The sequence below is a fragment of the Anarhichas minor genome, unplaced genomic scaffold (assembly GCF_050575085.1).
Source record: "Anarhichas minor isolate MPS153535 unplaced genomic scaffold, ASM5057508v1 ptg000014l, whole genome shotgun sequence".
NCBI lineage: Eukaryota > Metazoa > Chordata > Actinopteri > Perciformes > Anarhichadidae > Anarhichas > Anarhichas minor.
This window is the reverse complement of record NW_027466460.1, coordinates 14,745,293-14,769,936: the sequence shown is the minus strand read 5'-3', so window position 1 is coordinate 14,769,936 and position 24,644 is coordinate 14,745,293. Positions and strand designations below refer to the sequence as shown.

General features: G+C 42.8%; 1 protein-coding gene across 1 annotated transcript; it reads right to left on the bottom strand.

Moving 5' to 3' along the window:
• Nucleotides 1–6,062: 6,062 nt before the first annotated feature.
• On the bottom strand, nt 6,063–23,301 carry spred2a (sprouty related EVH1 domain containing 2a). Its single transcript, XM_076091959.1, has 6 exons — nt 23,105–23,301; nt 12,726–12,900; nt 11,968–12,136; nt 10,568–10,632; nt 7,418–7,573; nt 6,063–7,023 (listed from the first exon to the last, which is right to left on the bottom strand). Exons 1-6 carry the CDS (start codon nt 23,128–23,130, stop codon nt 6,298–6,300), a joined length of 1,317 nt encoding a protein of 438 aa, XP_075948074.1. The 5' UTR covers nt 23,131–23,301; the 3' UTR covers nt 6,063–6,297.
• Between the last annotated feature and the right edge of the window lie 1,343 nt (nt 23,302–24,644).

Below are 24,644 nucleotides of genomic sequence, written 5' to 3'. Positions count from 1 at the left end.
TCTCTGCAGAAATACTCTGTTACAAGTAGAAGTCCTGCATTCAAAATGTTCTAAATTACAAAGTACACATAGAGGCAGAGTAGCACCTTTGAGAGAGATATATTATCATATGTATCATGTTGGTTCTATACATTATTCTGTGAAACACCAGAGGGCGTACAAACAAAATGAACTCTGAAGAATCAAAAAGACGAGTGTAACTCGGAGATCTGCACATAGACTGTAAGTGTAACCGGCAAAACGCCACAAACCAACCTCCACAACGACGAGGAGGGATTTTAATTACCTGTAAAGCCATATCTCATATTCATGGCTATTGCATCGCCTCTGTATTAAATGCATTATAAAGAAACAAAGGTTGAATATCCTGTAAACAATTTTTTACAACTTACGACAGCTTGCATTTTAACGTGCCACCTCAATAATTCATGTATAAAGAGCAACAAAGTCTGCAGTGACAGGAGGACGGGGTCAAACAAACACATCACTTTCACCCAGGAGAACGCTGTTCGTGTCCCGTCTGAAACCAGGTCGACGTTGACGTATTGATGTTGTTTATTTACGTAACGTAACTTAAACCACAAAACAAGCACACTTATTTTAACCCAAACCACAAGGTTTTCTTTACCCTAACCAAGTGGTTTTGTTCTGAACTCACAACGTTAACCACGTGTTTAGAGCGGTCGACTGTAGTGGAGCGACGCCGTTTGACGCGCAGGGCGACCCGACCGAGCGTCTGTATGTGACGAGTCGGGAGGAGAACGGGTCGGTTGTTTTGACGCAGTGTTTGTGACTCGTGGCGAACAGATATTTAGATTATAAACACAGAGCTGTTGTCCCCACCCAAGACACGCACACACATATATATATATATGTACACACACACACACAGACATACAGGACCTCCGTTTGCCCACAGGCATTATGGGAAACGGCCTCTCCCTGCGGCTGTCACAGGATGCCGTCTCTCTCTCTCTCTCTCTCTCTCTCTCTCTTTCTGTACAATAAAAAAGTAGAACTGAAAATGTACATCATACACTTAATATATATACATATATATACATATATGTATATATGTATATATATATTATGTCTTTTACATAGTTAAAAATGTGAATTATATAAAAAAGAAATTTGAAGCCAAAAAATGTTTGACTTCAGAGTGTATTGTCTATCGGCATCGCTGTGTGGATAGAGAAAGCGCAGTAGCGTTTCCTTTAGCCCCGCCTCCCAGCCTCGTTCTCATTCACATGACTTATCTTTCTGTCTAGGGTAAAAAGTCTTTTTGGGCCTCATGGCAACGCAAGAAAGACTCTGAATTTCTTAATCCACACTTTGGCCACAATATAAATCAGCTTCAAATCCCGACGCTCCTCCTGGGGGCTTGGTTTGGAGGCACAGTCGTCTGTAGCTCCATATCGCGCTACATTCTAAGCACCTACTCTTTTATGGCCAAATCAAATGCCAAGGGTTTGATTTAAATCGCTCTTGTAATAAGTATTTAGTTTCCCTGGGGAAAACGTCACAGTACAGAAGCTAAATACGCTCTAACTTCCGTTTGACTGGGACTTAAATTCGTCCTCTTACACCAATGTTTTAGCTTATTTACTGCAAATCAGGTCTATTTAGAGTCTACAGCCGTGCTAGCTGCTCTGAGGCTGTACTTGGACACGGCGGTGCTCTGAGCTAAATGCTAATGTCAGCATGCTCTCCATTTTGTTTTGTTATTTGTTATTATTCCAAAGTTTAAGTGCCGCCGAAATTGCACGTTTTTGTAGAAAAGCCCAAAGATGTGGTTGGATGTGTGGAGAAAATTGTATCCATCCAAAAATTTTGACATTTTGGAAAGAAAACACAAAATGTTGCCGACTCTGCTTTAAAGCTAAAATGCAGCTAAATTGTGCGATCCATCACAGTCAACATCAAGTCTACATTCATTGTAGATGTTACCGATATAATAGTGAATGTTGTAGCGCATATTTTACGGATCAATCTGCACTCAAACTGCCACGTTACGATCACGATAACGTAGCGCTGACAAACAGTAACGTAGACTTTGTGTTTACTGTGAATGAACACAGTTTTCCAATTGATTTTCATTTTGTACGGAGATGTTTGGAAACAAAGTCTGGAAAAGTAAAAATACATCCAAAAAGCTTAAACTCTGACACATGAGCTTTGAAAGTTGGATAAAAACATTTTTTATGTATTAGAAAACACAGAATTCCCTTCAGTCATGTTTTCCTTCTGATTGAGATTTCCTGACATCATTGAATGCACCACCAAAATGATCCAAAGTAAAACATGAAATATAGAATAAAACAATTAACAAATGTATAAATAAAGCTGAAATAGAGATCAATGATCCAAAGCAAGTCTCAAGTCTTGTTGACTTTCATAAAACTGACCTGAGACCAGTTGCTGCCTCGGAGGAAGGAAATCAAAGCAAAGACATGAGACAAACCGCTTCGTCACAGCAAACGGTCCGATTGTTTTGTTAGTTTGGTCTCCACATTCACAAGAGTTATCAAAACGTCTCTGCGGTCGAAGGAAAGCGCGGCGTTCCAGTCAAACGATTTAGCGTCACGCGTGCCGAAGTTTGTTCTTCTGCGCGGTGACGACGACTGAGGTTTTTTTTGTATACAGACGAGCTGCAGCTTATTCACCAGTTTTAGCTTCAACTCAATGCTCAGGCCTCTCGCTCACACTGTTAACAAACACTCACACGTGTTTCTGTGAAAAGAGCACAAAGTCTAATGAAGGAGCTTTAACATTGAATCCATTTCGAGCGAATGGAACACGTTACCGTAGAGTTGTGAAACAAGCTTCAATCAAATGTTAAGATTGTATTTATTTGCACAAGAGATGGATTAGCCAAAGACGGCGCGCTATCCATTGATTTATTTGATTGTTATTGTCGTTAGTGTTGTTGGGTCTTATGGTGTGTATGGATGTTAGATGTGATGTGTTGTTTTTTTTCATGGAGGTATCGCAAAGACAGTATTTGGACAACAGTAGCAACCATTGTTGCTAATGAGGATCTAAATAAACAAACATGTGAGAAGGGAGTGAATGCTAAATGATTAGCTAACAGTTCCGTTAATATAGAAGCGCTTTGCATTCACCCCAAAAAAAGAAAATAGCTTTTATTCACAATACTGACTCATTATCTCATAATCACAAGAAATATCTCATAATATTAAGAGAGAACTATTGAGAAATTGCAATGTATACGAAACGTTGTAAATATGAAATATGTTGTAATTATTATGATAAAGTAAACGTGTTTATCGAGCTTCAAAGCAGCTAACGGCAAGCGACTCGCTCGACACAAGAGGCGTTTTGACGGATAACTTAATTCCGATGTAATGACCGATCTGATCATCCCGATTAAAGACACAAATCAGCCATCAGCAGTTGGCTCTAAGATCCATCAGAACTACATCGAATGACGTCAGAAGTGTTTATTGTTCTGAAAAGCCACGCTGGAAAGCGAAGAGTCGTCTGTCACATTGTGCGTTCCGATCCACCTGTTGTTTTTTGCGCGTTTTCAATTTCGGGAAAAAAAAAACAGAGTGGAAATACAGGAAATTCAAAAAAATAATCTTGAAATATCAAAACAATATTCACGCTTGGCTTACATGAAGCGTGACTTCAACGTCCGCTGAAGAGACGAAACACAGCGGCAGATTAAAACGGTCTCCTCGTTGTTACGCACAGATCCGATGTGACCTTTCTCACACTAATACATGAAACTAACAGAAATGTCATATTTACATCCAGTTTTCAACATTTTTTACCAGTATAGGTCTGACTGGCGCTCTAGTAACTACGTCATCTTTTTGCAGCCTCTTCTTGGCGGAGGATTGGCGCCACCTACTGCCTATCTCGATGAACCAGCTCATAATAATCGCATAACCGTCGTGGATGGAAAACAAGCATTCCTTCGCGTTTTCTTTTGACGATTTTCTTGATTTTCCCAAAAATTTGGATGGAAACTTGGCTATTGAGAGCCGGGAGACGCGATAGTATTTAAATATGGAGATAATAGACATTCATAGTGTTGCACTTAGTTAAAATGAAAAGACAGAAATACTGTATTTTTTCAACCAAAAGTTTTTGAACTAAGAAAACCTTTCCCTGGAAATGAAACTGTCCATTGCCGTCATAATTCAAATAGTTGCTTTCCTTCTTCGGAAAAGTTCTCACACTGTAACGCATTTTTAGACTTTGTGCTGATTTCGTTGTGTTGTGGGATCGACAGGCTCAGACTCGGCATTGCCGATGAGTTATTTTACCTTTCTCTCTAAAACGCGAGTCGCATTTTTATAATAAAGAAACAGGACAATCGAAGGCTTTTGTGATCAAAACATTTTTAAATTAGCAAAGAAATTTGAGGAAAATGTCTTCGAGTTAAACTGCGAGACTCAAATATTCTGACAATGTTTGATGATTTTTCTGGCATTCGTGTCGTTTTTTCAATCAATAAAAGGATCTCACTCACACACACACACACACACACACACACACACACACACACACACACACACACACACACACACACTCACACACACACACACATTAAGCTGAAGCATCTAAAGTGTTCTGTCAGAGCTTTGTTCTCATTGGGTTATTTGTTCTTCTCATCATCAAACAAACCTCTAGACCACAAACCAGTAAAGACAGACCAGTATCCCGTCCACAACACAGCAGGGGATGATTCAATGAAGTCAAACTGTGCAAATTGGGTTTCGTTAGCATGTTTTATGAATGGATCATTGATCTGCACAAAACTAAATTTATTCAGATTTAAATCTGACTTTTTGCAAACGGTTACCTTCCGGCAAACTGTCATTGTGTTTCTGGATTATTCAGGACCGGGAGCCGCCATTTTACTGGTCAAGCCAAACTGGTTTATCTGTTCTGTTTGCGGGGAGGTAAGCGGAGCAGCTTTCAGACCAGTTGAGTGCCTCTGCTGAACGTCAGGGAACCAGAGCTGCAACACATTCACCTTCTGTAATTTAAGTTAGCTTACAATAAATGAGAAAAAAAAAAACAAAGTCAGAGAAACATCTCGCTTTCTTGCTGAGAATTGGATGGAAGGATTGACACCACTCTCATGTTGGTGCGTTGAGTACAGAGCTGGAGTCAGGACTGGTTAGCCTAGCTTAGCGTAAAGACGAGAGGAAACAGCTAGCCTGGCCATTGTTGCATTTATATTTCTGTTTGTGTTCAGATTAAACGAGATGAAACATTTTAACTCGTAGCTGTAACAGTGATGGTGGATGTATTTTTAAACTTTAGAGGGAGCCAGGTTAGCCGTTTCCCCCTTGCTTCCAGTCTTTATGCTAAGCTAGGCTAACCAGTCCTGACTCCAGCTCTGTCCTCAACTCTGTCCCCATCTATTTATTGGCCTTGTTTTTAAGTATACACGTATGTCTCTTGTTTTCGTCCGGTCTAATAGCCGGGCTGTGACATAACAGACAGACAGATATCCTAACTTTAAAAAATTGTTGAGTGAACCCTTTAAAGTGAAATTGTCTCACCACATTTCATTTTTTTCTGAAATGATTGTGTGCGTCCAAAATGTTTCAAAGGAGCAGTGTGAAGGATTTAGTGGCATGAAATGGTGAGGTTGAAGATTGCAACCAACTAAATACTCCTCCGCTCTCCGCTCACCCCTCCCGTGAAAGGCTCTCTCTTGAGCCAGTGTTTGGTTTGTCCGTTCTGGGCTACCGTAGAAACATGGCGATGCAACACGGCGGACTGAAGAGGACCCGCTCCCTAAGTAGATACAAAGGGCTCATTCTAAGCTATCGAAAATACAACGATTTCGTAGTTTCAGGTGATCACACACTAATGAAAACATAGTTATTAATATTATATTCCATTTCTGACAATAAACCCCCCTAAATCCTGTCAATGAGCTGCAGTTCCCTCAACAAACAAGACAACATTCATACTGACATAATGACATATTTAAGCCTTTGAAACAAATGAGTGTAAAAATATAATGTACCCATATACCTATATTTATATATATATATAATATATATATATATATATATTATATAATATATATCATTTTATATATTAAATGAAGAATCTTTGTTCAGTCTTTATGAGAATTGGAAGCCATTTGGTCTCCAATGTCACAAAAATAAAAAAAAACACAGGGAACATTTTTTCCATCTGTTGAGACGAAGTTCTTCTTCTCCTCCTTCTGATAATCGTAGACAAGACAAACGACAGCAGCAAAGTCACAGCGGCCTCCGTTTCCCACGAGTCCTTGCTGCCTCAGCCCACCGCTTTGTGTTTCCCGCCGCAGCAGCGGCAGGCCACGCCGCAGCGGTAGCACGCCCTGAGGGGGGCGTAGCAGCACATGCAGGGCGCCAGAAGCGACAGACCCACCAGCGCCGACCAGCGCAGGCAGAAGCGCTCGTCGCTGGTGTCGCAGGAGCACGGGTCCGAGTAATCCCCCTCCGTGTCCGACATGCAGTGGTACAGCAGGCTGTCCGCGCACCACATGAAGCTGACCCGCCTGATGCAGGTCTGGATGGGGTCAGGTGCTTCCTGGCACCGGCCCCGCCCATTGTCCTCGTGGTTAAACATGTCCTGACAGTAAACGCAGCGCGAGCGCTCCCCGTCCTCCTTCCGCCTCTTGCCTTTGGGCTGCACGGCCCGCGGCTGCACCGTCACCACCGCTCTGTGGCCGCCGCCCAGCTCCAGGCAGCGGTGTTTGCCGTCGCAGCCCCGCTCCAGGCAGCGGGGTTTGCCGTCGCAGCCCAGCTGCACGTCGCAGTTCAGCGGGTACGGGTAGGCGTAGTTGTGTTTGGGCGGCTCGCTCTTGGCGAAGTGTACGTAGGCGTCAAGGTTGTCGGGCTGGGCAAGTTTGTCGCGCGTGGAGTTGGCGTGGCGGTAGTCCTCGTAGCCGGTGAGCCAGTTCCTCTCGCGGGGGTTGATGCGCACGATCTCTTCATCCTCCACCTGGAAGCTGACGTGACGAGGGAACATGTGCACCGCCTGCAGAGACACAGAGGAGACGGAAACTGTTGAAATGTCTCCAGGGGGACATGAGGTCAGCAGGAACAGGGGAACACAGCTGCTAACAGCGGTTCTCCTTGCAAGGCCTTGTGGGTCATGAACTCTTCATGGTTAGTTCAGTCAAATGTGTTCTACGAATAAATCTCAACAAACCAGATGTGGCTTTGCAGAAATGCAACATTTTAATAATCTTTTTGGTGAGGACATTTTGATGCTGGTTTCCTTCCTCCCTTTTATATGTGATGTCTGCATTTCTATCCGTCATCTCTATCTACGATGTAGCTGTTCACAAACTGTGGGTCATTGAGAATAACTCAAGCTCAATTCGATCGTGGACCATTTTCGAGCGGCACAACTCGGACTCTCTACTCACCTGGTCCAGGAAGTAGTGATCAGAGGGCCGGTGGTGCTCGTAAAAATTTCCCAGGATGCAGTGGTGCCGACGGGCCTCACAGAAGTTGTGCGGGGCCAGCGTGTGCATCGCTGGCTCTCTCTTCTGGGACGAGTTGGACGAGCTGTCGGTGGCCGTCTGGAGGACAGAGAGGAGACGGTGTGAATAAAAACCTGCAGGAAGGTTTAAAGGCTCGTTCTGTGGTGATTAGAAAACTGATCTCAAACACTCAGCTTTGTTGCACCTCTGGCCACACCCCAATCGGTGATGTCAGGTCTGATAGCTGATTGAAAATACCTGCTCTGAGCAGGGAAGTAGTAGATGTTAAAACATTTTGTTATGAGCACTTCACGGATTACCTTCTCCTCCATATATGTACTGTAGACTGACTAAAAGATGTCTGCCGGCTGTGGTTGGTTGCTCCTCGTCACACGACGTGCGCTGCAGCGTTTAAGCGTGTCTTCCTCGTGTCTACGTTGCCAACAATGGATCTGAAGGAAGATCATGTGATCTGATCGAAAACAGCTACTTAACAGACTTCTTGGTGAGATTTTTTTCTGTTGACATAGACTACACACAAACCAGTCTGTTCTCGTGCAAAGCCGTAAAAAAAAAAAAAAGATCACAATTTTGCGAAACTCGCAGAACGGTGACGAGTACACCACGAGAGCAACAAGACTGCAGCTGGAAAAAGGAGGGAAATAACATAATTTGGACATAGCTGTAGGACCTACGTCAGTGGGGAGCTTTATGTTAATTAGTACGCATGGCTGCATGTAAAAGGGAATATCATTGGAGTATTCATTCCCATTAGCCATGTAAACAGCTTAGTTTGTATATTGTCTTTTCCGGAATAAGGACAAAAAACGTAATTTTTTGTGAATGTAGTCTTTTAATCTCAGAAGTTAACCCACTGTGTGCAATTGTAAAAAAAAAGTCAGCTCGTGATGTAAAACAATGTGACACATATCAACTCCTCTCTGAAGCCACCTGAGCTTCACTCCACCAGACTTCTGTGTGCAATTAGTCAAGTCCGAGGAGGAAAAATAAAAGACCTCCAGAGCAGCAGAAACGTCTCTGAAGTCTTTGTGTTTTTTTTGGGCCTGCGTTAAATGAATCCCAGCCCCGGCGCTTTGCGGCCTGCGGCCCTCCGAGCGCTCGGCGGCGTGCGCTGGGTTGCGTCATCCTCGGGGTCGACACAAGCTGCAGCTTTCATGTGGCTCGCTCGGATCACACAAGAAGACTTCCTTCAAATGATAGAAAACTGAGGAACTGAAGAACCTGCCAAACTTCGCAGCGAAGTGAATGAACTGCTTTCTCACATTTCTGGGTTACTTTCAGCTGCAAACGCACAAGAACAAACTGTCATTTTGCTTTTATTTTACATTTCTGTAAATCTTTTGACCGTTTTACGAAATTCTGTGTGAACTGATCCTCTCAAAGCTGCATCTCTGCTTAAAAAACATCAGTGTGAGTTTTGTTTACAATCTTTCTCACCAAAATGCGACGTGAGCCTCTTTAAGGCCTGACAGACATGGTGAAAACATTTCCCGCCTTATAAAACATGAGCATAACACAAACATTTTAGGAACTTGCATTGTTCACAGCAGCCTGAGGTTTTCTTCTTCTCCTCTGTTATTCGTGTGTTAATGCCCCCGACTGTGTCACACAGTGGTCAGTCTTTGAGATAAAGCCCAGATTTCTCAGCATCTCATCAGACGATTTTGGCGTGGCTTTTTAAGGACACGAAGCGGCAGTCTGGTCGACAAACAGCGCCTAAACGCCGCCGTCCTCCGTTAAAAGTAACTCGTCCCGATTCGGTGTTTGGCTGCCAAGTTTCAGACCCCTTCAGAGTTGACAAACCCCAGCTTGAGTCTCTCAGAGCACATTGCACGGTACATAAAAATAGTTTCTAATTATATTGGAAATTATTGTGTAATATAACGAATTCTGTAAAACTTTACTTGTGTTCAGATTTTGTGACGCAGCTGCACTTCAGTGCTTAAACCTCCATAGTTTCATAACTACATCATTTATCCTCCTGCTGTTTCTCCAACAAACCCAATCCAGCAGTTGGTCAGGACCTCCTTCGTTATTCAGGGGCCTCCAGAGGAAGCACTGCTTTATGACGGGGAGGGTTTTATTTACTCCTGGCAAAGCTTGATCTACATCCTCATTGTCCTCCGAGCCTCTTCAGTGCCTCTGAGTCAAACTCTTCTGGGTCCTCCTCCTCCTCCTCCTCAGGGAGCCAGACTTGCAGACAGGACGGGTGGGAATGCTCTGCAGCCGGGGCGGTTCAGCTACGTTCCCCTCCGTCAGTCCGGCACTCCTCTAAACGAGGCCAGCTATGCAAACAGGCAGCTCAGTGACGGATTACTGACAGGTCAGACTTTCTTCTCCATAGCTGGACATCCTGCGGAAACGATACACCCTTTTTTCATTGAAGCCAATGGAAAGACGGAAAAGCTGGACTGAAGAAGGAAGCGGGACCTGGTCCCTTCATCGGAGGATGGAGGTGGAGGAGACATACACTTTGAATGTACTAAATGCAGTATGTGCTTGAAGAGAGTACAGTTTAAAGAGCAGGAAGGAGAGATGACAACTAACAAAGGTGACCACAGCTGTATAGTGATGGTAGGTGGAGGTTTCCAGAGACAGGCTAGCTGTTTCCCCCGGCTTCCAGTCTCTATGCTAAGCTAAGCTAACCTCGACCTGACTCCAGCTTCGTACATGACACAAAATCATGCAACTTGACATTCAACTTCTCAATTCCTATGTGGTCTGCACATTGAAATCACATGGTTTCTTTTACTAACATGAAAAGAAATTAGGAAAATTCAGAAATATAGTGAAATAACAAAAAACTGCACATCCCTATATTTTCCTCCTGATAAAGTAAAGAACACTTTAGAGGGAAAAACCTAGTTTCTATCCAGGAATGTGAATTATGATGCACAGCATTAAAAAATTAAGTAATAATGGGTCATAGTGACGAAAGATGGAGATGAAGTTGGAAAAATGTGTCTCTTTATTAACGCTCGCTCCACTCAGACATCTAATGCATTCAGTTTGTCAAAGTCATCCTCAGTGTTCATCAGTGTTTTATCAGCTGGAGGACGAGGAGTTTCTCACCGTGAAGACGTCGTCATCGCCGAGCTCCGCCTCATTCTGCAGCGTCGATGAGGACGTGGTCGAGCCTGGAGGACACACGGGACACAACTTCTTTTGATTCATTTGCAGTAACAGTATTATTTATCACGGTCTGGACCTTTCAGGCCAGGTTTGGGTTCGGCTATTTTTAAATGTAATTTATAGAGTAGCTGATGCGTTCTGATCTCAGTTTAGGTTTGTGCTGAACTCTAATCAGCCTGATCTCACAGAAACACATAAAATGATCACAAACTTACGTGAAGGTGGCATCTGTTAAAATGTTGCGTCGCTACTATGCAAACAATTGTCGGGGTGGACGCAAGAATTCACCGATTTTTGAATTACAAAGGCTACGTAAGAAGTTATATTTCAGATGTAGTTTTAACCCAAACTGATCTTTTCTCTGTATTTTTGTTGCCTCAACTTAACAAAGTAGTTTTGTTGCCTCAAATGAACAAGGTAGTTTTGTTGCCTCAACTTAACAAAGTAGTTTTGTTGCCTCAAATTAACAAAGTAGTTTTGTTGCCTCAACTTAACAAAGTAGTTTTGTTGCCTCAACTTAACAAGGTAGTTTTGTTGCCTCAACTTAACAAAGTAGTTTTGTTGCCTCAACTTAACAAGGTAGTTTTGTTGCCTCAACTTAACAAAGTAGTTTTGTTGCCTCAAATTAACAAGGTAGTTTTGTTTCCTCAAATTAACAAGGTAGTTTTGTTGCCTCAACTTAACAAAGTAGTTTTGTTGCCTCAAATTAACAAGGTAGTTTTGTTGCCTCAACTTAACAAGGTAGTTTTGTTGCCTCAACTTAACAAGGTAGTTTTGTTGCCTCAACTTAACAAAGTAGTTTTGTTGCCTCAAATTAACAAGGTAGTTTTGTTGCCTCAACTTAACAAAGTAGTTTTGTTGCCTCAACTTAACAAGGTAGTTTTGTTGCCTCAACTTAACAAAGTAGTTTTGTTGCCTCAACTTAACAAGGTAGTTTTGTTGCCTCAACTTAACAAAGTAGTTTTGTTGCTTAAACTTAACGTTAAATTGTTTCTTTGGTGCCGACACGTATTTTAACACATTACGTGTTAAATTATACATTTATTTAACACTTTATGTGCCACCACCCTGTAATGCGGTGTCATTGTCATTTCACATATACATCTGTGAGATCACGTTGACTCTATTGCTACTCCACTCTTTACGACACATATCCGATGCACACTTTGCAATGAGGCGGTCTGTTTAAAGGAGAACTCTAAAGTAGTTTTCAGTAGTGTTTTACATAAACACAACATAGTTGTTCTTAAAAGGTATCCCAATACTTTGCCATACTTCAAACTTTAAACTCCTGAATCTCTTTAGAGCTTTCTTCTTTGAAGTGTGCGACCAGTGCGTACCTTCGGTCAGGTCCTCCAAGGCCTTCCTCACCCCGCGGTCGAAGGCTCTGGCGTCGGCCGGGCTCTGGAAGGTCAGACCACACTTCCTGTTGTCCACTTTCCAGTGGTGGAATGTCGGCGTGGCCTTCGTGTAGACCAGATCCTTCTTCAAGAAACACTCCAGGATCACCTGGAAACAAAATCACATTGGACAAACACGATGAGACGACCTGAATAATGAACTTATTCAATACAGTAGAAAGTGACACCATTTAGGAGTTTTGTGGTACCATCAAGAAAAGTGTGAATCCACAAATGTATTGTATGTCGAATATATAAATGCTAAGACCTGATGGTGACAGCTGTTGACAGCATGTCTTCTTATCTTACAAGCTGTGGTTTAAAGCCAAAAAGTGATAGTGATAATTAACTGCAAGGTATTTAATTGTCATACAAAATACTATAACCGGTGTCAGGAACATTTAAAAACATGTGCTGTATTTATTAAACGGAGTAACATCATGTTAGCCTTTGTGAAAGTTATCCTTCATCCTGTCATATAAACAACACATTAACAGGACAAAGGATTGTTTTATGTGCATTTTGGGATGAAATAGACAGAAGAAGAAGACCTGAGCAGCAAAGAAATGAGCCATCTACAGAAACAGGAAATCTAAACTATTTGACGTGTAATTTCTGCAGAAACATTGGAATGCAAAAGATGTGACTAAATAAAAAAACAAGCTCTTTTATCGTCATTAAAATGCCGCTGCACCGACCTGCTTGTCTTTGAGCCGTTCTCCGTGGATGAGGAAGGTGTTGTGTCCCAGCAGTTCGCTCGCCAGCAGCCTGCACACGCCCACTCTGCTCAGGCAGCCGTCCTGCGCCAACCAGCCGCCACTCGAATCGTCTCTGGTCATCACCACCGCTTTGACACGCACAATGTAGCTGTCACTGCAACAGACCGGAGAGACACAGTTACACCAGTTACACAGGAACATGGTGACGGCAAGCGGAAGGATGGCGCCAAAAACACTTTTTACATTTTGGATACCAAACAGGTGGGAGCAAGTCACAAGTAAGTCCTAAGTCTTTGCAGTCAAGTCCCAATTCCTAAACTTTGAGTCCTTCACAGGTGATAATGCGCTCTCGACCAAATGTAAAGCCATTTGTGTCTCCTTCCATAATTTTCTACTGGCATGTTTATTAGCATGCTACGATTTGTTTTTTGTTGACCACAAATTTATCTTTGGTATAGTTTTTTCCAACTGGCGCTCAGTAACGTAACGTTAGTTCTTCATGTATTGAAGAAGACTTGAAACTAGAGATTGAGACCATAAACTCATGTTCACAATGTTTACTGAGGGAATAAATCAAGAGAGAAGTAGAGTCATTTTCTCATAGACTTCTATACAACCAGAGGAGTCGCCCCCTGCTGGTCAGTAGAGAGAATGTGAGTTTAAAGACACTTCTGCATCGGCTTCACTTGGAGGTTGCCGCCTGGGAGAAACCCTGGATCAGACCGACCAATGGTGAGCGAGTTCATGCCAGTAGTTTTGTCCAATCGGAACACGCAGCACTGAGAACGACACACCTTCCTTTATGTTCTTTACGGAACATAGCATTCACCTGTGCTCACACACACACAAAACCAACAAACCCTCGTCTGAGCTGCCGGCAGAAACTGAATCTTCACACTCAGAAGAAAAAATTAAATGGAGACGCCGACTGAAGTGATAAAGGTAAAATACTAAAATAAAAAAACACTCTCTCTCCGTCTTGCCTTTTATACTCAGACATCTCTCATACATCCTGTTTCCACGGTCACAGTGTCACGCCGGACTCCGTTGACGACAGGCTGTCGAGCTGAGCTGCCGCGCGCCGCCGACGCCACATCCTAACAGGCCTCACACACACACACACACACACACACACACACACACACGCACACACACACACTGCTTCCCTCCACTGTGTGATTCAGCCTGCCTGTCAAACAGATGGTGCTCGTGTGTGTGTGTAGCATGAGTCATCACTGCATTTGCCGGCAGCGCGCAGTGACACACACACACACACACACACACACACACACACACACACACACACACACACACACACACACACACAGGAGGGACTATATACTTGAGTTTGGTTCCAAAATGAGAGATCCTCCATTTGCAAACAGTGACACCTTCACTTACAAAATGACTGATGATGTAAAATGTATTTTACAGGCTGCAGTCAGTCAGGTTTTCTCAGGACGCTGGTCAATCGGTGGGTTTGTCCCAACAACACATCGGACCAGACAGGAATCTACTATACGTAAAATAAGTCCTCGTTTTTGGGGGACTCATAAAACACTCCCGTGTGGGGGTAAAATGATGGAGACCTATGTTTGATCAAATGTTCAGATTGTTCCCACATGATCCTCACTGAGATCTAAACTTGAGCCTGGACACCTCGGCATGTGGTCTGGATGATCGGATGCCAATGCGAGCAAGATCCGATCGAGGCGCACAGGCTTGACAGTTAATGCATCCTGTCGTGATCGGATGACAAAAGTCGTAATTAAAATACAGGCGTAACCACGGCCTAATACTTTCAGCACGACACACGATACAACCGACTGTAATATGTGCATCATAAAAGATGCAATGTTCCAGTCAACATTCGTACATTGTCTGAATGGCTCCAGTGTGATGTAGCTCTGTGTGTGTGTGTGTGTGTGTGTGTTATATAATATCACAACACACACACACACACACACACACACGTCCCTCTGAAGGTCTTTCCAGGTTAGAAAATGTAGGTTGTATTTTAGAGGGAGGACTGCTCTTATCAGTAGTGTGTGTGTGTGTGTGCGTGTGTGTGTGTGTGTGCCAGGTGTCTCAGCGCTGTCAGGCTCATAAAGAGAAGGTCAAAAGTTTATAATGCACAACGCCCACCTCCACCCGGACAGGTGAGGTGATGTCATCCCACTGACTCAGACACAAAGTCCAACGACCGTCAGTGTTTCGTTTCCTTGTGAGAATCTTCTCAAAGTCGGTTTGCTGTGGATGTCGGCCAATCAAACCAGTCGAAGATCAATAGAGAAGTCAAATGTCCCTTTATCAATTAGACAGAAAGAAAATAAATTAATAGTCCTACTTCTGCATCTCACTTGGGACATTCGGGGTTTTTAATTAGTTTTTATCATTTTGCATGTGGAATACATTTTGGCGAGGGTCTGATCAGGACTGAAGTTGAAAGATTTAACTAATTAACTAAGAAGATGATAATGTGTAGTATTTTTGTGTTTTTGAAGTAGACATTTTTGTCCTCTAAGGACTCGGAGGTTGAGGACGCAGATATCGTTCTGTCACGCTGGTTTACGGTAACTCCTCCCCCCATTAAGACACAAGCTTGTTTTTCCGTCAGCGCTGTATCACCGATGCTTCCTCTCACCGACTGTCTGAGCAGAGAGAGCGGCTGACTAACAGTCTCGGATCAGAAATGCACTACAGAGCTCCGCTGGGAGTTACAAGACAGTTTTTACAGGCTAAAGGACCTGCAACTGATGACTCAGCTAATTTATTTGTCCTAATAAGTCGAGGCTGATCCAACAGAATCTCTGTGCACTACATGAAATGCCATATAGTATGGTGTGTTGTTTGGACTCAACAAATATTTTACATTATATGGATCAAAATACTTTAACCTTAACTTGAACCCCCCAAATCAGACCCAACAGTTAAGTGTCTTCGTCTGTTATTTTCTCAGGAAACCAAAGTTTGTGTTTTTTATGAGATAACATTGGTCACGTCAACATCAGTTGGTAATCGTGACCAAGAATTTGAGGCTTTTCCTTAAAGCTCCCACATTTAGGACTTACTAGCTGTGAGGGATGATCCCTGACAAGCTGTGGAGATAAGGCACTGACGGGTGAATTCACAGAATTGTGCAGCTGAATTGCAGAACGCAAGTTTTTAAGACAATTCAACATTGGCCTCACTCGTCAGAACTACAAGTCCCTGCCTGGGTAGAACCCTGGATACCTCCACTCTCTGCTTCTCAGATGCTTTGGCGTCTTGATCCTCCATATTTATTACTGCAGCTTAGTTCACTGACGGTGAAATAGGGAATACAACTTGAAGGCAAAGACGACTTGAAGATAGGGAACAGAAGACTCCAGGGGGGCCGCGTCTCCAAGAGATCTACATTTTGCAACAACATCATAAGAAATGTTCTAATATTGATTCTAGGGGTGGAAACCAGAGCTTGTTTAAATGGGCGAAAGAAGCTGCAGCAGGAAGTTTGTGTTTGGACCAGTGAACGGCAGTGAACTCCAGGATGTTCTACCCCCACAGCAGGGACAGTTTTGGGTTCCTCCAGTCAAAGCGGTTCCCGAGTCCCTAAAAAGAAACATGACCTTGGTTCCTGTGGTGGAAACAGGCTACACGTAGTTATTTATGGAGGCCCAGTGTGGCCCACAAACCACCATTTGGACATCCCTGCCCTCAAACAGCCTTGTCCTCAGAGGACACAGTAATGAAACGGCTGCTTAGAGCACTTTAACGACAGTGTGTGGATGCACTTAAACAAGCAGCATAACACACACACACACACACACAGCTGACCAGAGATGCAGATAATAGCCTCTGGTGGTCTGTTTGCTCCATCATCATGAAAGACAAACACAAACACAGTACATAACTACACAGAATGCTCCCACAGGAACACACGTGTTGTCAATCACACACACACACACACACACACACACACACACACACACACACACACACACACGCGCGGTCCATCCGGGCTCATGACTTCATCATCATCAGCGTGGAAAACCTTGCGTCTCAGAGGTCTGGATCAGCAGCAGATGGTGTTTGACTCGCTCTCTGCCAAACTCTCCTCCCTTGCTCGCCCATCATCTCGTGTGATGTTTTTTGAATGTTTTAGATCAGGGGTCTCAAACTCATTTTCACTCCGGGCCACATCAGCATCATGGTCGCCCACAAAGGGCCGGTTGTAAATGTAACTACTCGTAACATATTGTTAAATAACTCTCTGCATTTGATTATTGTTTATTCAAGTGTAAAAATATTGTACATGCAGTTATATAAATGTAAAAATTACACACATTTCTGTTATTATAACTTAAATCCTTTTAATTTAGGGTTAAGAAACCCACATTACTCTATCAAACTATTAAAGAAAATAGCAAAGACAAATATCAAACAAGTTAATACAATAACTTTGTTCAATGCTTAAAATCCTTTCAAGGGTGCGTTTGCACAATCCCACATGAAGTATTTCATGTGTTTTAAAGCCACGTTTAAAGTAGTCTTCAATGTACTCACAATACATTTCCATGTCAAATGTACAGTAACCAGCCAAAGAGCTGCTTCTACGACTGTGTGTTTAAGTATCTCATCATTTTGACTTTCTATCTCAGCATTTTGACTCTGGGGATATATTCGGCCCGCGGGCCGGGAGTTTGAGACCCCTGTTTTAGAGGTTGAGTTTTTTGTTTTGTTTTTCTTGTCCCCGGATGTGTGAAACGTGAGCGGCGGTGAAGTCAATCCCCATCGACCCACAAAGGAAATCCATCTTCCATTAGTGGCGTCACGTTGTCCGGTCGGACGTCGCTCGTCGGCGAGCTCCAAACGCAACTTCAACACCTAAAACGTTGAAATGATCCCAGGAAGTTATGATTTGGTGGTCTGTAGGTCAAAAAGGTTCAAATCTGGTTGAATTAGTTTGAAAATAAATGTTTTAGACACTCCAACAGCATCTCAATGACTATATTTCAACTTTATATTGAAATATAGTCATTGAGATGCTGTTTATATGTAAAAATCACGCAGAAAGTTACTCCCTCAAACAATCGGGCAGTTTAATGATTATGATTTAATGATCATGTTCCTCACATCAAACCGTCTGTGACTTTTATTCTGGTAAATTTCAATCTCAGGTTATTTCATTAAACCTCCGTCTTGATCATGTGACTCTTGTCTGTTGCAAACTTTCAGCGCTGTTTTTCTTTCCATGTCACAGAATAATCCATCTGCTGTTCCTCGTGTTCCTGCGTCTTTGGATCTTTCGCTCTGCAATTTTTTTTACAACCTCTGGTATCCTCTTGAACTAGTAAACAAAAACCGGTTTCTCAGAAAACACCCTGAATGCATCACAGCGTGGCCTTAGATTCCCCGGCACTATGGACCTGGACTGTTTTACTGCCGCTGCAGACACAAGTCTTGAGAGACCAACTGGGTATTGTCCTCCTGATAGTAGCTTGAACAGGGTCAAACACGGTTTCTTTTTTACACCTGACAGACAGTGTTCAGGACAGATTTGACACATGCATGAGCTGCTGGGTATCGACCTCATACCTGCTTCCACCTTTCAGAATTCAAGTCTGTTTAGTGGCTCAGTTTGTGAAGCTAACGTTAGCTCCAGCAGCTACAGTGTAGATTCAAAGAGTGTCCGATTATCAGATGTGACTCACCAACAGTTTCCCATTATCTCCATGAGTTGATGACTGTGCATGCGGCTGTTATCAATACTTAATGTTAAGTCCCTGTATCTTTCTGTAACTTTGATAAACAGTTTTTACTTTAGAGTTGACTTGACAACAAACAATTCCATCACTGTAGGTAAAAACAAGTCTGTGATCGTGCTGGTAGATGAAGATATGTTGACCACCAATAAGCCATAAGGAGCGTAATTTGTGGATAATAATCGCAACGTAAATCCCATATCAGCCAGAAATGAACGTAAATAGATATCATGGCATTATTAACATTATTTAGTGATACATATATATATATATATATATATATATATATATATACACAGTATATATGTATCACTAAATAATCAAACTTGTGTTAAAGCAATACAAAACTGTTCTCCATTGGTGTGATGGGTAAATCTGACACTACAGGTGAAACTTCCCCAGTTGATTTCCTACATATAGACAATTATTTTTTGTATTGCACGTTTTCTGAAAATGTATGTTTAAATATGCAAATGAGGCATTCTCTTATCAAATATGTGCTAATTTGCTTACAAAGTAAAATGTTTTTACAGAGGGACTTTTGGATACATTTGCTTGTCGCTCCGTAAATCAGAAAACACTCAACAGTCAAAAATCACCATGTTTTTAGTAATAAAATGTTGTATAAATGAGGTTATGAATGATATGTGAACAAACCCCTCGGTAGAAACCTTCAGAATATAGAGAGGAATGAAACTGTAAAGTTTGGTGTATGTAAGAGTTACTGAAGTGGAGAAAAAACTCATTTAGAGAAAACGTCCTTAAAGAGATGTTTAGTTAAATTACAGACATTTTGAAGACACTACAGGTGAATGGGGTCAAAGAATTAGCTAATAGATATCACCATGAAACTTCACTAGTTCATTACTCACATTAAGACAATTGGTTTTTGTATTACAAGTTTTCTGAAATTGTATGTTTTACGACGCAAATGAGGCATTATGCAATGGTAACGTTTGGTGAATTTAGGATAAATCTGCAGACGCAAACAGACAAAGTAGTAAAATAAACAGCTAAACGTGTATCTTGGATGTTTTCTTTCCACTAGTCTGAAAGGTGACATGTTATGGAAGCAAAATAGCCCAAAATCTATTTTTTTTAAATATTTGTCTGCACGTCTACGATCACCGGAGCGTCTCAGCTGAAGTGACCGGGCACCAGCAGCTCAGATGGAGGTCAGCGCTAATATAAAATCGTTTTCGTGTGCGGGTGGAGCCGGAGCACCGGGGACACTGCTGCCTGCTGACCTTTCCTCAATGTCATTGTCAACCCCTCCTCCCTCCCCTCCGGCGTTATCGACAGCTCTCTGTGGGCGGGTCCGGGGGCATCGGTTTGCCCGATCAATAGGAAACACCCCCACATACACACCTCTGGTGAGGGGCAGGGGAGAGTTTCAGTCCCTCACCGTCCAGTGAAAACCAAGAACGCTCCAAACAAAACAATGAAAACTCCCGAGCAGGTATCAGATCTCCTCCCGCTGCACATCGGGCTTGTTGGTGAAGCTACTGAGCTGCTGCTGCTGTTGTCGCTCGACACTCTGACTACACCTGGACAACTCAAGACGATGACACCACTTCACCTCAGTGTGATTGTGTTCACTGAGTGTTGTCTTCTCTGGGTTTGTTTGACTCTAATCTCGTTTCAATGAGAGAAATTTCAAGGCTTAAATAAAGATTTGAATGAATGAATGAATTGACATACTCGGCTGTAATTGAGCAATACTTTTCTGACGTTGTTACTGTGCTGCTGCTAAACAAAGTCGTTGACTACAACATTCAGCTATTCCGCAAATTTAGTTTTAAATACTTCTCAACCTCTCTGCATCGTGCCGCTGACGAATTTTCTTCTGTAGGTTCAATTGCGTTAACACAAAAAAGACGACGGGTAAATATAATATACATAATAGGACTGCATAATTAATCAAAATCGCAAAACGGCCTAATGCAATTTGTCAATCGCAGGATGCGCAATATTTGTTAAAGGCGTAATATGTTTCAAAATACCATTTTAAATCACACATTGTGTTGCTATAGAGAAGTCCAGGCCTACATAACTCAAGGAAGCATCTTTGTTTGGTACAAATCAACAAAATAATCTAATATCACAAATCATATCGCAATGTCGGTCAAAATAATTGAAATAAGATGTGTACCATGAGTGTTAAAATATATTTAAAACGTTACCGTCCTTTACTTGCATATCTTCATCATTTTAAGAGACTATCACAATTACACACTGTCACCAAAATGTCACCCTAGCTTGCAGAGAGGGGATAACTCGGCCTGCATGAGGCCTGAGCTACTTTCTTACTTTGGAGACGACGACGAGTGTATCAACAGATTTTAGTGAGTCAATAACACTAAAAGTGTGAGGGGGTGACCAAAGCGAAAAATGACACCCACGCGTCCAAACGAACAGCCTGCTACCTGCTTCTCTCTGCGGCCTGGTGCAGTCTGGGTAAACATTTCACAAGTTGAGCCTATTATCTGGCCGAACGCGGCCGTATGAGTCATGTGTTTACCTGCAGGGGTGTGCTCAGCACGAGGCCGTCCAAAGGAAAGGGTTGCCTGCTTCGTCAGGTTACCTGCAGCCATATGCTCTCCACCTGGGACAAGCAATCTGATTTGCTGAGGAGTTCATTCAAACGGTTCATTCAAACTCTGCAGCTTTTAGTACTTTATTACAATTAGGAAACAACATCTAGAGGCCCGGAAAAGAAAACGAAGCGAAGCCTGCGAGCTTGTTGAGACAATCCACTCGAGTCTGCTGGTATACACTCACATGACACGTTCCTCTCTCTGCTACATTTATCCATCGTAATCCTGTGTGTACTTTAGCCTTCGGTGCGCTGCTCACCTTTGCTGCATACCTGCTGCCATATCTGCACACCTGGAGGTTGTACCCGGACCTGATTCACTTGGTAACATCCATATCTTTTGGATCAGTGCATCCGATCTAAAGGTCTCAGTATGTTTCAAATAAACTCACACGTCGTGTCATACGACCAGGTCTGAAGTGTTTCTACCTCCTGGCTGCATCTCCCAGATCTCTCTCTCTCTCTAACAGCTTTCGACTGTTTGTTGTCTCGACGCTACGCGTCCCAGAAATGAGCTCCTTCAGAAAGTCTTTCCAGGAAGTCGTTCGGGGTGTTGCACTCATTGGTTACCATGAAAAATAGCAGAATTGTGAGTAATGAAAACAGAGAGCTAGAGACAAAAAATAACTGTTGGTGACGGGAAAATTACAAAAATTGTCGGACGCAGCTCGGTCTATTCCAGTGTCGGAGTTCAGGACGTCTGATGCTCCGACGAGCACTTCTTTTGAAACATACTGACATCTTCAAGAGTAACTTTGGTATTTTTGAACCTACTTTCGCCTTTTATTTTGTGTCTAAGTGGTTAATTGGTTCAGTATTGAAGGAGAACGCTGCAGCCGCTGAACTGGTTTACTGTGATTTTGGGCTGAATATTTAGCTTTTCGGAACGAGACTTCTTCAAGCGAGGCTCGCAAAAAACAAACAGACCTCATCAGGAGAAACTTTTTATTTCTCTCTAAGATACCGGACTCAAAAGCTGTTGTCCCGACTACTCACTTAATTACTCATAAAAACATGAGAAAATAGGGTCAGAATATACCGTAATTACCCTTTAACGGCTCATGTAATGGTTAAACAGCACTGCGTAAAAAGTTCAAGCACAGATTTCTGCCACAGCACGAAACATTTTAATTCTGCTGTTGGCAGTCATTACACCGAAGGATAATATGATCGCTACCATGATAACTTTCTACAGTCGTAAAATCCTTCCTCCTTTTAAGTATTAAATAGCTTTAATAGCTTTAAGTTTGCCAAACTAATGAATCTGTTGCTCCAGCTCTTTACAGGATAGGACTACATGTCTTTATTGCTGCACCAAGGCAAACTCCCACTTGGCAATAAAACCTGATTCCGATTGTCAAAGTGTAATCTTGGATCGTCTAATCTGTACCTGGAACATTTTTTCTATTGGATAATTAAATACCAACAAACCCCTTCAGAGCAGGAATAATCCCGCTTTAGTTGAACTGGTCACAGCCTGCAGACATATGCACCCTCATGATGAGTCACAACACACAGTGGCCTCATTGGAAAGGGGTCATGAGCCGGACAGGCCGCTTCATACCGGCGGAGGAAGCAGGAACCAGCAGTTGTCTATGAAGGAAGGACATGCTAACATGCTCATTAATAAAGCCATGTTGGGATGTTGCACGCGATGCCTCATGCAGAACCTCCTCTGTCTGCTCTGTCAAGTCCATCATGATGCAAACTGCACCCCCATCGCCTCCTCTCTGTTATGACTGTATCGCATCTGCAGGAGGCTGCACGCGCTTCTTCTTCCTGTGAAATCTCTCCGACCTCAACCAACCTCTCCACGAGGAGGAGGAAGATGAGGAGGAGGATGAGGGTGAGGAGCCCCCCCCCCCCCTCAACACTTGAGCCCATAACAACATATCAGGACCAATCCCTATCCATGTGATCAATGCACAAGCGGCCGCGCGCCAATACGCAGCTAATCATAATAATTAGAAAATAATAATGATGCGGTGTGTTATTATTATTATTAATAGTATACTCACTCGTCTGGTCGCGTGTCCTCGCTCATCTTCTTCTGTTTCACCTCCGGTAATAATAAGCTCCCGCCGCGGCTGCACAGTGTGGTGTCTTCATGTTTCCTCGCCCTTCAGCGGCGGCGGCGGCGGCGGCAGAAGCGGCGGAGGATCCGGTTCTCTCCCTCTCTCCGCTCGGTTCTTGATGTGCGTTATGTATTCTCGGATCTCCGTCTCCCTCCCCACTCCCCCTCCTCCTCCTCCTCCTCCAACACCACCTCCTCTTCTTCTTCTTCTTCTTCTTCTTCTTCTTCTTCTTCTTCTTCTTCTTCTTCTTCTTCTTCTTCCTCTTCTCCTTTCACTCCTCAATTACTGGAGCGCATCCGAAGAGGCGCATCCGATCTCCTCTCCCACCTCCTCCTGCTCCTACGCCTTTTCTTCTTCTTCTTCTTCCTCCTCCTCCTCCTCCACCTCCTCCTCCTCCTCCGCCGCCTCCTCTACCTCCTCCCCCGCCGGACCGGGCTGGAATGCGGTGACCGAAAATGGTGCGCTGGTATCGGTGAGGATGGCCCCGGACGAGCCCCATCTCCTCCTTACTCCATGTTGGATTCAGTGAGCGCAGGCAGAGCGGAGCGGACTGAGGAAGAGGAGGAGGAGGAGGGGAGACAGTGACGTCAGACCCGAAGGACTGCAGAGTCACGTGCTTTTACCATATCATAATAATAATAATAATAATTTACAAATGCTACACTGTATGTGTCATATGGCAGCAATAGATAGCACGAACCAATAGACCTGCAATATTGTAATTTTGTATTATTGTATTAATTCTACTTTTAATATATAGTATGTACACTAGCAGCAGCAAATATTAGTATTAAATATGAGCAATTGAAATACTACAAAAAATACTAGTGGCTATGGTAGTAGCATAGTAATACTAGCAGGTCTAGTACAGTATTCTAGTACTAGTAGCAGTGATAAGAGTAGTGGAAGTGGTTTAAATTAAAAAAGTATTTTTGCCCAGTGGTATTGTATACGGTGGCTGTAGTAGCAATATTAGAAGTAGTAATAGAGGGAGTAGTCGTAGTACTGGGAGTAGTGGAGGTGGTATCAGTACTATTTAATAGTATAGTAGTAGCACTAACAGTTGCAGTAGAGGGACCAAATGTGCACATGATAACATCCTTCTTAGGAGAGAGGGTTCTTATGTCTCTGAAAGGTTTTATGTGTTTCCATTTTAAACATGTAAATACATGTAAACTTTTCTCTATAAGTTTGTGTCTTCACTTGGGGTGTGATACAGATGTGCCCTTTCATAATTACATTTATTTGGGTAGGTTATTGATATAGTGTGTGTGTATATATGTATTCTCTACCACGCAGACAGTTGTTTTACGATGTGTTCAGATTCTAGATGTTTTTTTTTTGTTATTAGCATAAATGACCACAATGTGTTTTTCAGGTAATGTCATATTTATTTAAACGCACCTGTGCAAACTATTCTTCAAAATAAGAGCCCTAGTTTATATTCCCTTCAATTTGTTATCAGCTGACCATCAGTAGAAAC

What these genes read in the sequence shown, in the direction of transcription:
- spred2a (XM_076091959.1), bottom strand. Translation starts at nt 23,130, where the DNA reads ATGAGCGAGGACACGCGACCAGACGA. An exon ending in AACGGCTCAAAGACAAGCAG is followed by an intron (nt 12,137 to 12,725) that starts GTCGGTGCAGCG and finishes TTTTGTTTCCAG; the next exon opens with GTGATCCTGGAGTGTTTCTT. An exon ending in GCGATGACGACGTCTTCACG is followed by an intron (nt 7,574 to 10,567) that starts GTGAGAAACTCC and finishes TCTGTCCTCCAG; the next exon opens with ACGGCCACCGACAGCTCGTC.